General features: G+C 46.3%; 7 protein-coding genes across 7 annotated transcripts; 2 read left to right on the forward strand and 5 right to left on the reverse strand.

The window, feature by feature from the left end:
- Positions 1 to 651: 651 nt before the first annotated feature.
- Positions 652 to 1780, reverse strand: BDV37DRAFT_37782 (GFA family protein). The gene has a single exon (XM_032090530.1). It carries the CDS (start codon positions 1765 to 1767, stop codon positions 706 to 708), a length of 1062 nt encoding a protein of 353 aa, XP_031935488.1. The 5' UTR covers positions 1768 to 1780; the 3' UTR covers positions 652 to 705.
- Positions 1781 to 2517: 737 nt separating this feature from the next.
- On the forward strand, positions 2518 to 3360 carry BDV37DRAFT_291223 (uncharacterized protein; the record flags this gene model as incomplete). The annotated part of the gene is made up of 1 exon (XM_032088885.1): positions 2518 to 3360. The coding sequence occupies one exon, from the start codon at positions 2518 to 2520 to the stop codon at positions 3331 to 3333; it is 816 nt and encodes a 271-aa protein (XP_031935489.1). The 3' UTR covers positions 3334 to 3360.
- Positions 3361 to 3661: 301 nt separating this feature from the next.
- Positions 3662 to 4250, reverse strand: BDV37DRAFT_288768 (uncharacterized protein; the record flags this gene model as incomplete). The annotated part of the gene is made up of 2 exons (XM_032088319.1): positions 3662 to 3697; positions 3753 to 4250. The coding sequence occupies 2 exons, from the start codon at positions 4248 to 4250 to the stop codon at positions 3662 to 3664; spliced, it is 534 nt and encodes a 177-aa protein (XP_031935490.1).
- Positions 4251 to 4541: 291 nt separating this feature from the next.
- Positions 4542 to 7365, reverse strand: BDV37DRAFT_291225 (Six-hairpin glycosidase-like protein; the record flags this gene model as incomplete). The annotated part of the gene is made up of 12 exons (XM_032088886.1): positions 4542 to 4583; positions 4668 to 4738; positions 4899 to 4922; positions 4979 to 5387; positions 5440 to 5497; positions 5543 to 5697; positions 5744 to 5819; positions 5871 to 6024; positions 6080 to 6930; positions 7006 to 7126; positions 7165 to 7244; positions 7301 to 7365. The coding sequence occupies 12 exons, from the start codon at positions 7363 to 7365 to the stop codon at positions 4542 to 4544; spliced, it is 2106 nt and encodes a 701-aa protein (XP_031935491.1).
- A 1106-nt stretch (positions 7366 to 8471) lies between these two features.
- BDV37DRAFT_276348 (uncharacterized protein) lies at positions 8472 to 9350 on the reverse strand (the record flags this gene model as incomplete). The annotated part of the gene is made up of 2 exons (XM_032085548.1): positions 8472 to 9137; positions 9213 to 9350. The coding sequence occupies 2 exons, from the start codon at positions 9348 to 9350 to the stop codon at positions 8472 to 8474; spliced, it is 804 nt and encodes a 267-aa protein (XP_031935492.1).
- A 649-nt stretch (positions 9351 to 9999) lies between these two features.
- Positions 10000 to 11024, forward strand: BDV37DRAFT_291227 (uncharacterized protein; the record flags this gene model as incomplete). The annotated part of the gene is made up of 2 exons (XM_032088887.1): positions 10000 to 10040; positions 10100 to 11024. The coding sequence occupies 2 exons, from the start codon at positions 10000 to 10002 to the stop codon at positions 11019 to 11021; spliced, it is 963 nt and encodes a 320-aa protein (XP_031935493.1).
- A 148-nt stretch (positions 11025 to 11172) lies between these two features.
- BDV37DRAFT_291229 (transferase family-domain-containing protein) lies at positions 11173 to 12555 on the reverse strand (the record flags this gene model as incomplete). Its single annotated transcript, XM_032088888.1, has 1 exon — positions 11173 to 12555. The coding sequence occupies one exon, from the start codon at positions 12553 to 12555 to the stop codon at positions 11173 to 11175; it is 1383 nt and encodes a 460-aa protein (XP_031935494.1).
- Positions 12556 to 13627: the final 1072 nt, after the last annotated feature.

Here is a 13627-nt window from a genome sequence, read left to right on the forward strand (position 1 = left end):
AAGCTCAGGAAACAACGAGATTCGTCGAAGACACATTAACTCAGAACTCAGAACCTGTTTTATGGATGACAGCTGTTTGGGGTAGCTCACATACTACTGTACAACCTACTTGGGTTATGTGGGGCGCGCAGCTCCGGTTGGAGATCCGTATGCACGTCGTGCCACGAAGGCTTCAGCTCTGTTGTCTTGTGGTAGATATATAGCGTAGCCACTATAACAAGAACTGGAGAATGTAACCCTTACAAGGGAATCTTGTTTGAATGGTGGGCCATTTGATAACAAGTCATCCTTCTGAGAGTTTGGCAGGAGTACTGCTAGGGCGACGGTGCCGAGTAAGAGAAAATAGCAAACTTAGACCTCGATATCAAGCGCTTCTAGATCGCTGGATCCAGGCTAGCTCAAGAATGTATATTGGTGAGCCTATCACAGCCCTTCATTATGGAGTAGATAAATACTACTTGCACCTTATGAAAGACAAATAAATGGGACGTAACAGTACAACTATCCTGGGAATGATCAATCCTAGTTCTGTCGGGCTAGGACAGGCGATCCTATTGCGTGATCATTTGTGTACAGGCGATGGACGAAGGGGTTGTAACTGTCAAATATATTCAAATAGTATACCAACTATCAAAAGCACATTAACTCCACCTGGTATCCTACCCTCCTGTGTCATAAGCATCAGTGATGTAGCTTTTGACACAGCTATCCTACACGAAAATACTCCAACTTTCCAAATCTCTCCTTTCCCCATCTCTGTAGGCCCTCATCCAAAGACTGGGTCAACCCTTCATCATACCGTAAGCCATCTTCAAGATAAGCGATTCTTTCAGTTCTCCAAACGACCCAGTTCTCTGCCAATACGGACTTTGGGTCCCGTAAGATACCAACCGCGACGTCTACTATTTCCGGGCGATCGCTACAAGTATAGAAGACCACGGCGCCACACGTCCCACAAAAGGTCCTCACCACTCCATCACTTGATGAATAACGTCTCGAAGTCCCTATAACTCGATCATCTGGAGGTGAAGGCGATATATGGTCCACCGGGACGAACATCCAGGCTGCGACATTCGCCCCAGTGACCAAGCGGCAGTCATCACATACGTCCAGTACACCTAGCCATTTGTCATCTTTCCCTTCCAGAACCCATTTACGATTCGCAGGATCCTGAAGGAAATCTCGACTAGGACGGGAGATGTTGAATGAGACCCCTCCACAGTGACATTCAGCCCGTAGAGATCCGTCTTCCGATTCCTGGACCTTCACATTTTCCTGTACGGGGGCCTTATCTTTCTGGTTCAATGAAGTTGAAATGGTAATTACACGACCCTTGATCCGAGGTACAAGCTTGAATAGCCCGGTATGAGTACTACCGTTGGCATGAATGTGTGAGTCTATTTTCCAGACACTTTCGTCTCCGCCGTGGTCGAAGATAGCGCTGGAGACCACCCAGCGGCCATCAGCGTGATCACGGTCACCAACGTGACAACCACATTTGCTACAAAAGAATCGAGTAGATGTGGACTGCGAGTGCGTATACGGTGTCAACTTGTCAAGGCCTGACGGTGAGATGAATTTGGGATGAACATCTCTGGGAAGCGGGGCATGGAAGCTACTGAGGGCTCCATGCGTATAGCGACACACAATACAGTGGCAAAGGTGAACGCTCAGTGGGAGAGCGTCACTCGGAAGGGTAATTGTGAAATGCACAGATCGACAGTGACAGGTTGCAGTAAGGATCTTGTATTCTCTTTCAGCAGCCATTTTTTGATGAGTATACTTGAGATGAATGGAGAGTGTGATGGAAACAATGATATGTACATATATGGGATGGAAACGAGGGGTACCAGCAGTCAGGTGATATCGGATTTATCTCGCTTCGGAGTGATTAATCTATAGCTCGTATTCAGTGTCTTGGGGCAGGTGAGGTGAAGGCTCGCGAGATACTAGGGCTAGGGGTTGGTCGACTGTTCTTCGAAACCTTCCCTCCTACGATAGCCTCAAATATAGCAAAATGAGGTAGTATTAAGCAGTTATATGCAAGCATCAGGCCAGCGATGTGACTCTGTCAAAAGTCTCAGGTTCGGGTATATGATTCAATTGGGTGTGAAACATGATGTTTCCGAGGGCTCCACTTTTACGGACTGTTGTTCGTATCAACGACAGATCGACAGATGGTCGTTGGTGAGATAAAAATAAACCTGTTCCTTCGAGATATTCTGTCTATGATCTGGTGTTGATCGTCATTTCCACTGTTCCACTCAGAGAGCCGCCTTCATATATCCTGACCCATAAGGTCTCGTATGGCAGAGCTTTTCATGTTCGCACCATGGACACATAATGGGTTAGTCGTGAGAAGGGTATGGGACGAAAATCTATAAAGAAAGCAAACTGGGCCAGAGTGTTGTAACTCGCTCCAAGTACTGAGAGTAAATCAATAGAAACGTCACACAATTTCGACTCAGTTCCTCATATATTTCCCACTTACTAGACGAATTCTCTCTTTATTGAACCATGAAATTCCATCTCTGGGCCGTTGCCCTTGCATCGGCACTCTGTGTCCAAGCCAACGAATGGCATGCCTATTACCGCCTCGACAGCAAAGCATACCAGACAAAGTTCGATCAAATGGTCTCGCAAGGCTATAGACTGAACTCAGTCAGCGGATATGAGTACAATAAGGAGGCCAACTTCGCCGTCATCTTCGAAAAGAGGTCCTCACCGGCTTGGAAGTCTCATCACGGCATGAGCTCCGACCAATACCACCAAAAGTTCGAAGACTATCTGAAACAAGGGTATCGCGTTGTCCAGGTCAATGGGTACACAATCGATGGGAAGGACCGCTACACTGCTATCTGGGAGAAAGACTCATCCTTGCCCTGGATCTCGCGCCATGGAATGAACAGAGAATGGATGCAAAAGTATTTCGACAAGTACTTGGAGGAGGGATACAGAATGACCCATGTGAGCGGGTATGAGGTTGACAATGAGAGTCGTTATGCTGCTGTTTGGGAAAAGCGGAATGATAATACTCCTTGGGTCTCTGCTGGGGAACTGAACTCCACTGCGTATCAGGCGACATTTGACAAGCATGTCAAGGATGGATATCGGCTTGTTGATGTGGACGGATACCAAGTCGGAGATGAGGTCCAGTATGCTGCAATCTGGGATAAATCTGCATCTGGTGCGTGGGTGGCAAGGCATGGTGTCGATTCTCCTACTTTTCAGGCTGAGTTCAACAAGTACCGTGATGAAGGCTATGTCTTGAGGACTTTCAGTGCCTACAACGATGGGACGGCGGATCGCTATGCTGCTATCTGGGTCAAATAACTTTAAGGTATCAAGCAGCAAGATATAAGTATTTGTGAGATTAGATGTACACACACCTTCGTGCTGGTATAGATCGCTGTTATTTTAAAACACTTGCTTCTTGCTATTCACCTGCAGCTATGACTGTAAGGTCTAGCAAGACATAACATGCAATATAGATCAGACCATGTTGTCTCAGAACTAGTAATCATGGTAATAGAATTCAGGATTAGACTCTCATTTGTTGCTTGTACACTGGCTACTTTCAGAATGCTAATCATTGGCCTACCAGTTGACACCATCCGCCCCACACATCTTCAATCATCGCCACTCCTACTACTACATTTCATCAAACAGTTGGTGTCGACCCTCCGTATGAATGGATCTATCATTGTTAGTATCCCATCCAAGTGATTATCGAGTAGATAGAGCCATCATACAGTTTGATCATAACACCCATCGGGTGTTTCATAGCCATAAGCCCCTGTGTTGATATACAGCTTATCCTCCTCACAAACATACCACGCTGCAGTATTCTGCCGATCAATATCCTCTACCGTCCAGGTGATCGCATCTCCTTGGAAGGCAAAAGTCCCGTATGCGTTCTCGGTTTCATTAAACCAAGTTTGTAAAGTTCGTTGTGTTTTGTTTGCGGGGTCCTCTACGTTCATGTACAGCTGCTCGTTGCCGGTATCGTAAACGAGCTGACCCGAGACGATATTGAATTGGCCCGCATTTGTGTTAGAAGCTAGATAGGCAGGTCCAGGTGTGGCGCTTGGGATGGTCTGGAGGTAACTGTGGTAATAGGGCGTTTCCACGGCACGGATAAAGTACCAGTCTGGTTGAAGTGTGGGCAGAGTTGAGGTAGCGGCAGTAGATGTCAAAGTTTGCGCAGATGCCTCGAGGGCGAGGAGGACACATGCTAACTTAGGAAACATTTTGTCTGTTTGTAAATGGCTTGGAAGCTTGGTTTGTTCAAACTACGCTGGAATATCACCTCGATTTATAAAACTGGGTTAGGGCTATTTGAATGACGGACCGGCAGATCGGTACGATAGCCGCGGAAATTTGCCATTCTTCCGTTCCGTGACAAAACAAGCAAGTCGCCATATGAAACTACTTACAAGTTTCATGTTGGTGATCATTGCTTAATTGTGCCTAGACCTGCTGCATGGATACCGCTTACAAGATGGAAATGCATGCGGATATCCAAAGTACACGTTTCCCTTTTATCCATTGCTCGGGTAAATAGCTAGCTTAATCTTAGTTCCCTGCATAGTACACTTTCATATAACATCCAGAAGCGATTATGAAGCAGCCTACGGTGCTCTGAGCAATCCTTCATGGTTTACTACCCAACTACCGTCCTGAGGAAAGCCGGGAGCGTCGCCCTGAGATCCTTCCCAGCCGGCAGCCATGTATGCCACTAAAATTATTAGTGTTATCACTATTTCGCGTTTGTATGTATAGTGCACCTACCAGCATAAAGTAGCCCAGCATTACCAGGCATGAAGGGAGGAGGGGTTCCTCCTATATTCGACGCTTGGATTAACAACAGCATTATTTCAGATTGTATCATGACTTACCATCTCCTCCACGCTCGGCAAACCCTAAAATAGACTCATTAGTGATTATGCTCAATACACACTATTAGATGACAACGCACCAGCATCATCAAAATTCCAATAATCATATGCGGTCAGGTGGTATATCGCTCGCTCGCGATCTCCCAGCCGTGCCGCATTGATTGCAAGTACCGGTCTACCCCATCCTCTAATCTTGTCGTCGGTCCACACTTCCCCTACCTTCTCTGCTGTGTTCGAAGCAACATCCGGGTCAACTGCTGGCGTGTTAGGGAGGATGCCTTGAAGCATGATCAGGCTCCGAGGGTCCCCTGTTAGAGAGCTATCATTCCACCATGAACTGTTCAGTCCTTCGTAAACAGCATACAAACCATCAATTTGCGGGAGTGGAGCGAGCCCTTCCGCAACTACTGTCCATTTATCGGGGACTGGCTGGTTAAGTTTCTTTTTCCACTCACGCGCGACGTCAAGCCCATACCTCCAGTAGGCGGTCTGAAAATATGTTAATATCAGTGATATACCGGCGTAGTTAGGCTATGCTAACCTCATATGCAAGATTGAGGCTTTCAGAAGGAGGTGTGTTCTCAGTCACACCATATGCCCTGAGAATGTTAGATAGGTAGATATTCTAGTGGGAATTGACATACGGTGGTCCCAGATCGTAATAGCCTGAGCTTGTATTCTTCCAGGCATAAGAGACCATGTAATCAGCTGTGGCTGTCAGAACGCGGTCCCATCTTTCAAGGGTTTTGCGTGTCGGGGATGCTTGATAAGCCAGAGCTGCCAGGTACATGGGATGAGGCTGCCTTTGTTAGTACAGTGTCCCCTTTCTGGCATATTAGGCTCACCTGTTGCCACAATAGAAGACCGTTGATACCACCGGGAGAGCTCACTCCGGTTTCAACATCAGTCATCTTTGGCCACCTGAAGGGTGTCAGTTCATGTGATGCGTTGGAAGAATTAGTGATAGCAGACCGTGCACCATCCCAACCCATAGACTTTGCCCGTGCGATTGATGATGGTAGTAATGCGTTGTATAATTCTGGGAAGATGTTGTCAAATTGTTCCTGTCGACCCCATGTCGCCCAGTGCGCGTTGTGCCATACTACCATTTCCATGTGAAACTTCCCTGGACGTACTATTAGCAACCAGGCACTCGACTGCAATAACCGATATATACTAACCGTACCACCCATTGTTCATCAGACCACTCTCCTGAGGTGACTGTCCCTTGGCTGCACTGTTCACCCGCACATGGTATTGTGATAGAAGGATACGGCGCTGGAGCTCGTCTGCTTTGGGGTTAGAGGAGGATGTTAGGTCGACAAATCCTCCTTGAGTCCAGTACTTGTTCCAAGCCGTGGAACTACGCTCCTGGATCATGGTTGGTAAATCAGCCGTTTGCTTCTCTCGCGAAAAGTTCGCCGTAAATGTCATAGTGGATGACGATTTGGATTTTAGAGTGTACTTGTGGGTTGCGTTATGTTCACGAGAAAGGCGCAGTGATTTTCCAGATCCCCATCGCAGATTAAGGTAGTAATTCGTCTCCTGCAGCTCGTGTCGAATATATGCCATGTTGCCTCTGTACTCCTCAATAGCAGTAGTATGACTCTGGGGGAAATCGTAGACACCAACGAACACTTCATATTTATACTTCGTAGAATGGATGGGCGGATATGGAAAGTCTAGCTCGACACCCAACTCACCAGATGCGACCAGACTCGACTCGATTTCAAAGACTACGGAGTCCGAATCGAAGTCACCTTGGGTCACCACCTTGACAGTTTGGCCGTCAACCTTAAAAGTCGAGGTAATGACTCCTTTCCATAAGTCGAGCTCTTGTCGTGGCTCTGTAATTTGAGACGCGGAGACAAGTGACCCTTTATACTGTAATCCTATGCGTCCTAGGTTTATGCGATTGGGATTGGCAGTGAGCCATTGTGAAACTTCAGGGAGGTCAGGGTCGGGGATATCGTATGACACGTTCCGTCCATGCGTTAGCATAGAGATTCCACGGTAATCCTCAATCTTCTCCCTGAAGAGACATCAGAAAAGATACACTAGCCAAAACACGAAGGTCAAGGCGAAAATTGACTTCTTGAAGGTCCACATACCCATTGCTTGGTAGAGAATCGTTATGCCAGCCCCAGCTGGACAGTGTGTTGAATGGGAGAAATGTCTGCTTGCTTTGTGAGTCACCGTATCAGAAGTTATGCGTCGAGGACTCCTACCTGTAAGCCTGTGTTATCAACGTTAAACGCAAAATTACCATTGCCCACTTGAAGAGGCGTCGTCTTGTTGGTGATCAGATTCGAGCGGACTACATTATATTTGGACACGATACGTTGTCTGCTCATTCAGTTCTAATACGACTATAGGTGAAATGAAGGTCGCAGTTAACTTACCGGTCAATGCTCCCCAGTGCAGGAGCTGATGCGAGGAGAAGTACAGATATGGCATTCAAAAGCATCGTGGTGGTATCATTATCTCTACAGCATCAGATATGATCTTGCATGCTCGGAAGCCCGTGTTTTTATATCCTCGGGATAATGGTACCCGAAAGCTGGGGTTGATGATATACCCCGCAAAATTACTACGATTCTCAGATCAATTTTTGCACCAATGACTGGACTATAATATTTTTCATTAGCCTTGACAGCTTCTTGGCATGTAAAGAGATATAGTCACCACATCACTAGTTCAAGCATCTAAGAACGTATGTGAGATGGAATAGCCTAGTAATCCCATGCTAGATGGGAATATACACTATATGATCACTCACTAAGGTCCATACACAAAAGCTTTTCAACTGCAGTCGTCGCCAGCAATCTCTATCGGTGTCCTCTAGGTGCTGGAGTTGTTGCAGCCGAGACTTCACGTATAAATTCTATTGCTAGTGGATGGGTTGGAATGTTCTTGCGGTTCATCTGGACGTGATTTAACCTTTTGCTATAGTCCTTATAGAATGGGGATATGATTCGTGTCGAGGGAGAATGATGAAACGAGATAAAGCTTCAGAATCGGAAAAAGCCGCTGTGAGAAAGCTTTCGTATTTATTTATTACGATCAACTGTATCCCTATTTCCAAAGAAAAGAATTACGTTGTACTCAGTCATAAAAATTTCCATCTTGAACTAGGTATTTATGCCGTCGGTGTTGTAGTTATACATTATAATTCAATCAAATTGCCTATTTCAAACCCACAAATCCAAGTGTATAGCTCGAGGCTATGCCGGTGTCCACTGTGAGCTATCTGGGTAGAGCTTGGAATCTCCGACTAGCTCTTTCATAGAGTGGGAAAGTTGATCGCAACGCTCTATGAGAGCGAGCCGTGACGGAGATTTGTTGGATCAGGCATTCGACTCAGACTGGTGAGCAGGATAGTCAATTGTGAAAAAGAATGAAAAACCCATGTCGAAATTGTGCAGACATAATGGGGCTTCATAGGGCTTGTGGCTTAGAAAGGCAGACATATGAGCGTGTCTCAAGACGATGCTTTACTCCGCGTCTGTTACCACGTCCTTCCAAGCAGTCGGTTCACTGTGTAGAGTCCTGGAGGAGTTTATATGTAAGGATTTATTTCTGGACTTCAATAACCCATTGCAGGCGAAATGTTGGCTGGTCAGACATTATGTATCGATTATCTTCCTGTACTTTGAGAGCCAAGCTGCAGCGAGCTCTTGTCAGTGTCTCGATATCTATCCAGATCTGTCGAAAAGACATCTCATTATGAACAAATCTCTCAATCCAGTCTTCAGTCTTGTTAATACCAGAATCTTGACCTCCAAAATGCACACCTGTAATTAAACAGCCTTGATGGGTCAGCAATTCAACCATTCTCCGACCGATCCGGACTTGTCCAGCCCAGTCCCAAAGATGCATGAAAAGGCCGGAATTGATGATTTCGATATTGCCTATCATTTCTCGTAACAGCGGTGTGTCCTGTAAGAAGTCTTGCACAATAAACCTTGCCTTCAATGTGTCACCGTCCATAAACAAGTCGTACCCTAATTCGACAGCCTCTTTGCGAAGGTCCAACCCTACCAGGTTTTCGGGTGGTGCACCGTCATGTGCTAGTCGCCTGATATCCTGACCGAGTCCGCAGCCTAGGTCTATGAACAACGCTCCTTGCTTAATTGTATTGACGAATCTCGCGTACACAAGTGACTGCGACAGTTCTAGATCGAGGAAGGTGACCAGCCGGAAACATGGGTAATGTGTGATTTCCCAGCCTTGTTTCGCCTTAGGGGACAGAAAGGATGTCCATGTTAGCGCAGTTCATGTGCATATGGAACCTGGGGCCCAGGCACTTATAACTTTTGCCACCTGGTGATCAACTTCAGTGGGACAGATTCCAGAATAAATCTCCAAGAGCTCTTTTGCATCCGGCCCTATAACATCACCTATCTTTAGCTCCGCTTCCCACTGGCCAACACTGGTGTAATTGGTTGCCATGGTATCAATCTATTGAATATTGCCGACTGGAGACAGTATTTGGAGATATTAATTAAATGCACAACCGGGAGATACGAAATGGTGCATATATATACGGTATACCGTAGCCGAAACCTGGCAGGCTGATGTATTAAGTTTGTGGGGCTGTGCCCACGAGCTGACAAGAATAAATGGAGGACTACTGTGGTATTCTATTGCAGGCAGCTTATATTTATGATTGCATCTTCGCTTAATGTAAATGTTATAGGTGTGACACACGCGGGGACCCTAGGCTATCCTGTGCGGTACCGTGAAAGGTATCTCACGGGTAATATTGGTCTTTTAATACATGGCCTTGTATCACCTAGATTAGGTGCTTTGCAGCAAGATGCTTCAAGCTTTCGTTACAATGAGGCATAAAGAAGTGTTTTGTTGGTTGCCCATGCTTCGAGAAGACTTTATGACGTGTCAAGCAAGAAAAGAAAGGCTTTTAACCGGTAACTGAGCTGATAAGCTTCTCCTACCCCTGGGCATAGTCGCTTTTACTGGCCATAGGATGTGGGGCTTGTATTCGCCAAGTGGCGATCAAACCACGGTGGCATGTTGATTCCGTCTCTCAATACGGAGTACTTCGCAGTTTGACGGCTTCTACGGATTTCGACCTTTGAAGATGTCGAAAACCATTCTTGACGTGGTCAAGGGATGCGACAAGTATGCCATAAGGATATCTCTTCCCGTCATATGCCTACAAGTGCTGATGTTCTTCATAGTTTTGTTTCAAACGATGAATCTGCATCCCAGTCAGAGAATCTGGGACAATGCTACACCTTTAGAGTGAATGGCTGCTGTGCCATACTGGGGTATATTCTCCCCGAGGTTGTTGAAAAAGTCCAGTGGTCTGACTGGTGGTCTATTGATCACCACCGATGCATTGTGACTTTAGCGACGCCGGCTACAGCAACCACCGATATGCGCTCTCACATAGTTGAGGAAACTCTCAAGAACACCAGAAAGCTAGCTGTCATATCGATGCTCGAAAGCTGGCGAGACGAAACCTTCCCGATTTATGGTCCAGGGGGAGAAACTTTGCTCGAAATAGAACGTTGTGCAAGTGCATTATTTGGGATTGTGACATACGGTGTCCAGCTTGTTTGCTATGTGAGGGACGAGCAAGGCCTGAGACTATGGATCGGCAAGAGATCGGAACGCAAACAAACTTACCCGGGTATGCTCGATACAACCGCAGCTGGCGGTCTCGTTGCTGGAAAGCTCCCGATTGAAGCTCTTATATGCGAAGCACAAGAAGAAGCGTCGTTGTCCGAAGTGATGGTGAGGAAGAAGGTCATACCCATGAGTAACCTCACTTATTTCCACATCCGTGGGAACAAGGCTGGAGGGGAGATCGGCCTATTTCAGCCAGAGGTAGAGTATACATACGAACTGGAGTTAGATCCCGGCATGGCCCCTGAGCCAAGGGACTCCGAAGTGGAGAGTTTCAGTCTATACACTATCGAAGGAGTGCTTTGTGCTTTGAAAGAGGGACTGTTCAAGCCAAATAGCGCTATTGTTATTGTTGAATTCCTCATTTCGCATGGCATCCTCCGCGCTGACAACGAGCCGGGCTACGCTGAAATTTTGTCGCACTTACATCGTGAGCTTGAATTGCCTCTCCTAATTTTGCCCTCTAAATGAAACTATCCTTGTTTATAGACATTTTGAGTAATTCAACAACGACAAATCTATGACTTTTCAGGCCTTATATTTATGTCAAGTACGGGGTATTAGTCTTGTAACAGCAAGTCTTTTGCAGGGGTCAAACAGCTCTAACATCTTCCCAATATTCCTAATTACTAGAGACAAGGGTCTGCCACACGCCATCATGTTCTAAGGCACCCATATCATCTCTGCGTAGCATGACCATTATCTCAAGCATTTCCTCGGACAAATTCCTCTGCCGCGGAAGAATAATAGCCACTCCATCTGCCTCCATGTAGGGAAATCTAACGAGCTTCGGCTTCCCGAGCATAGCACCAAAGTCCATAGCATAAACGTCGAGATCAGCCCAGCTTGTGATGGTGAGATCACGCGATCCAAACAGATCCCAACCTACGAAAAGAGACCTATAATCTTGCATACGATCTGCTAAACCGTAGACCTCGGCGATTTGACGCGAGCCGATCTTCGAGGGTGATTGTGACGCGGAAATGTAGTCACAGACTCCGGCAAGCGAGCGCATTGCGTCCTCATCGGTTGTGGCCAAGGCTCCAACAGCAAGGTTTGTCAGGGAGTAAAGCACAGCATTTCCGAAATATGGATTCTCAGGCACCGAAAACGTCTCGCTAATGCGCTGCCGACCATTGACCGCTGTGACTAGTCGACTCGTTTCGCTTGCAAGACCTGGATTGCGGTTGGCTCGAACACGAGTAATTGTGGTCCAGATTAGTGCGCAGAGCAGGACATTTGTAGTTGGTGCATTCGATGTATATTCTCGTAGAGTCTCCTTAAGGGCATTGATCCGGTCAACCGGAATGGCGAACAGCTTAGATGTGGATGGAGCGAACTCTTTTGGCATCGTGGGTGGCACTTTGGAGTATTCAGGGTGTAGTGCCAAGAGACTTTCAGACGACAGAGATGAGATATCCTCAAGAGCCGGAGAAAGTGCTTTTGAAAGACGCTCCAGTCTAGTTTGGTGTGAACCAGAGAACTCAAACCCAGTTTCAGCAACGTTTCGAGCCCACAGTTCTACAACTTCTGAAAGTCCAGTTGCATCGACGGCGTGGTGGTGTAAGCAGACACACAAGCCCACGCCTTGATCTGCGAAGCCAAAGAGGCTTGCGGCGAACACAGGGGCGCCTGTTTCACTGATGCCATCATCGACCATGCTTGGCACTGGCCAGATCTCTGATGGAATGGCTTCCATAGACATCCCATGAGAAGACAAAGTCGTGTATGGTGCCGCTATGGAGCCTTTGTCGACCAGAGTTGGTGTGTGGCCGGCATTAGATCGGATCTCAACGGAAGCTTTGTGTTGGATAGAAGTAGTCGGGAAGACTCGTCCAGAGAGCCAAGGCAATTGTGTCGAGAGCTTATCAAGACCACTTTGGAGGCTTTGTGTGAGTTCTGGGGTTGGAATTGTCGTTTCGAAAGCCAAAAGAACCCTGATATAGGTTCTCGGCATAAGCAAGTCCAGGGGACTCAGCTGCTTGACATATGTATGATGGGCCATGTTTTTTAAGGATTTGGAGATAATTGAAAACTTGAAAAGAAAGATAGAGAACAAGGTAGTAGAAGGGCTGATGTAGAGCTATAAGGAGTCGAGGAAGATTGATTGACTTGCATCCCGGGCTGTCGGGCCCACGGGCCCGCGGGTCCGGCCAGCCGACTGCCCGCCAGCTGCAAAACGCTTCGAGACAGCCAATATATTAGAGGTACTTGTATGGAGGTGGATTCCAAAAGCAATCAAACTCACGCTAATAATACGAGTCGCAGGAAAAATAAAAATTTTACCAAGGTGGCGAATAGATATCCGTAGCATCGATTACCCTGGGAGACATTTGAGGACATCGTGATGAGATATATATTTGACAGGATTGAATGTTTCCCCCTAGTTTTCTTGATCATATTACAGACAGTGTCAACTACCAGTATGATTTCTTGAGTATTCCCAGTTCTAGATAGGTTTTCGACATATGATAAACAGTTACCATGGAGCATGGCTCTTTTATTGCTGCGTGAACTCCAAAGGTCTTGAGATTCAAGACCCTTTCCCGCCCTCTCAAAGTCATACTGTCAAACACTTAAGGCTTCATTTAGAATAATAAAAACAACAAAGAAAAGAACTCAAATAGAAAATAATAAATGGAAACAATCTAGATACACACAAACTACGGTAAATCACTGTAAAGCACAGGAATCAGGATCAGGCGGCCAGGCGGTCATACCCTGACACTATATCTGTATAGGAGAGTATGGCCTGGTCTTTGGAAGTACATACACTGATTCGGTATCATAACAAGAGAAGACTCTATATTATATTTCGTAGCGGAGGTATTGGTTATTTGCTTGTAGCAAGGGTCTGAAGTATCTCAATCCTCAGTGAGATAGTATATGTTCCAATTAAATAGTTATTGTTTATTGAGACTCATGTTTCGGATAGTTCGTAGTGGGTGAAACAGTTTCGTCACGATACTTGGTGTTCAATACGCAGGGTATCAACTAGATCTACAAGGAGTCTAGCGTCAGAATTAGGCCAGTAAAGACGGCACGAAATGGACATTTCACAACAATACGCAAGACAG

The sequence above is a fragment of the Aspergillus pseudonomiae genome (assembly GCF_009193645.1).
Source record: "Aspergillus pseudonomiae strain CBS 119388 unplaced genomic scaffold BDV37scaffold_128, whole genome shotgun sequence".
NCBI lineage: Eukaryota > Fungi > Ascomycota > Eurotiomycetes > Eurotiales > Aspergillaceae > Aspergillus > Aspergillus pseudonomiae.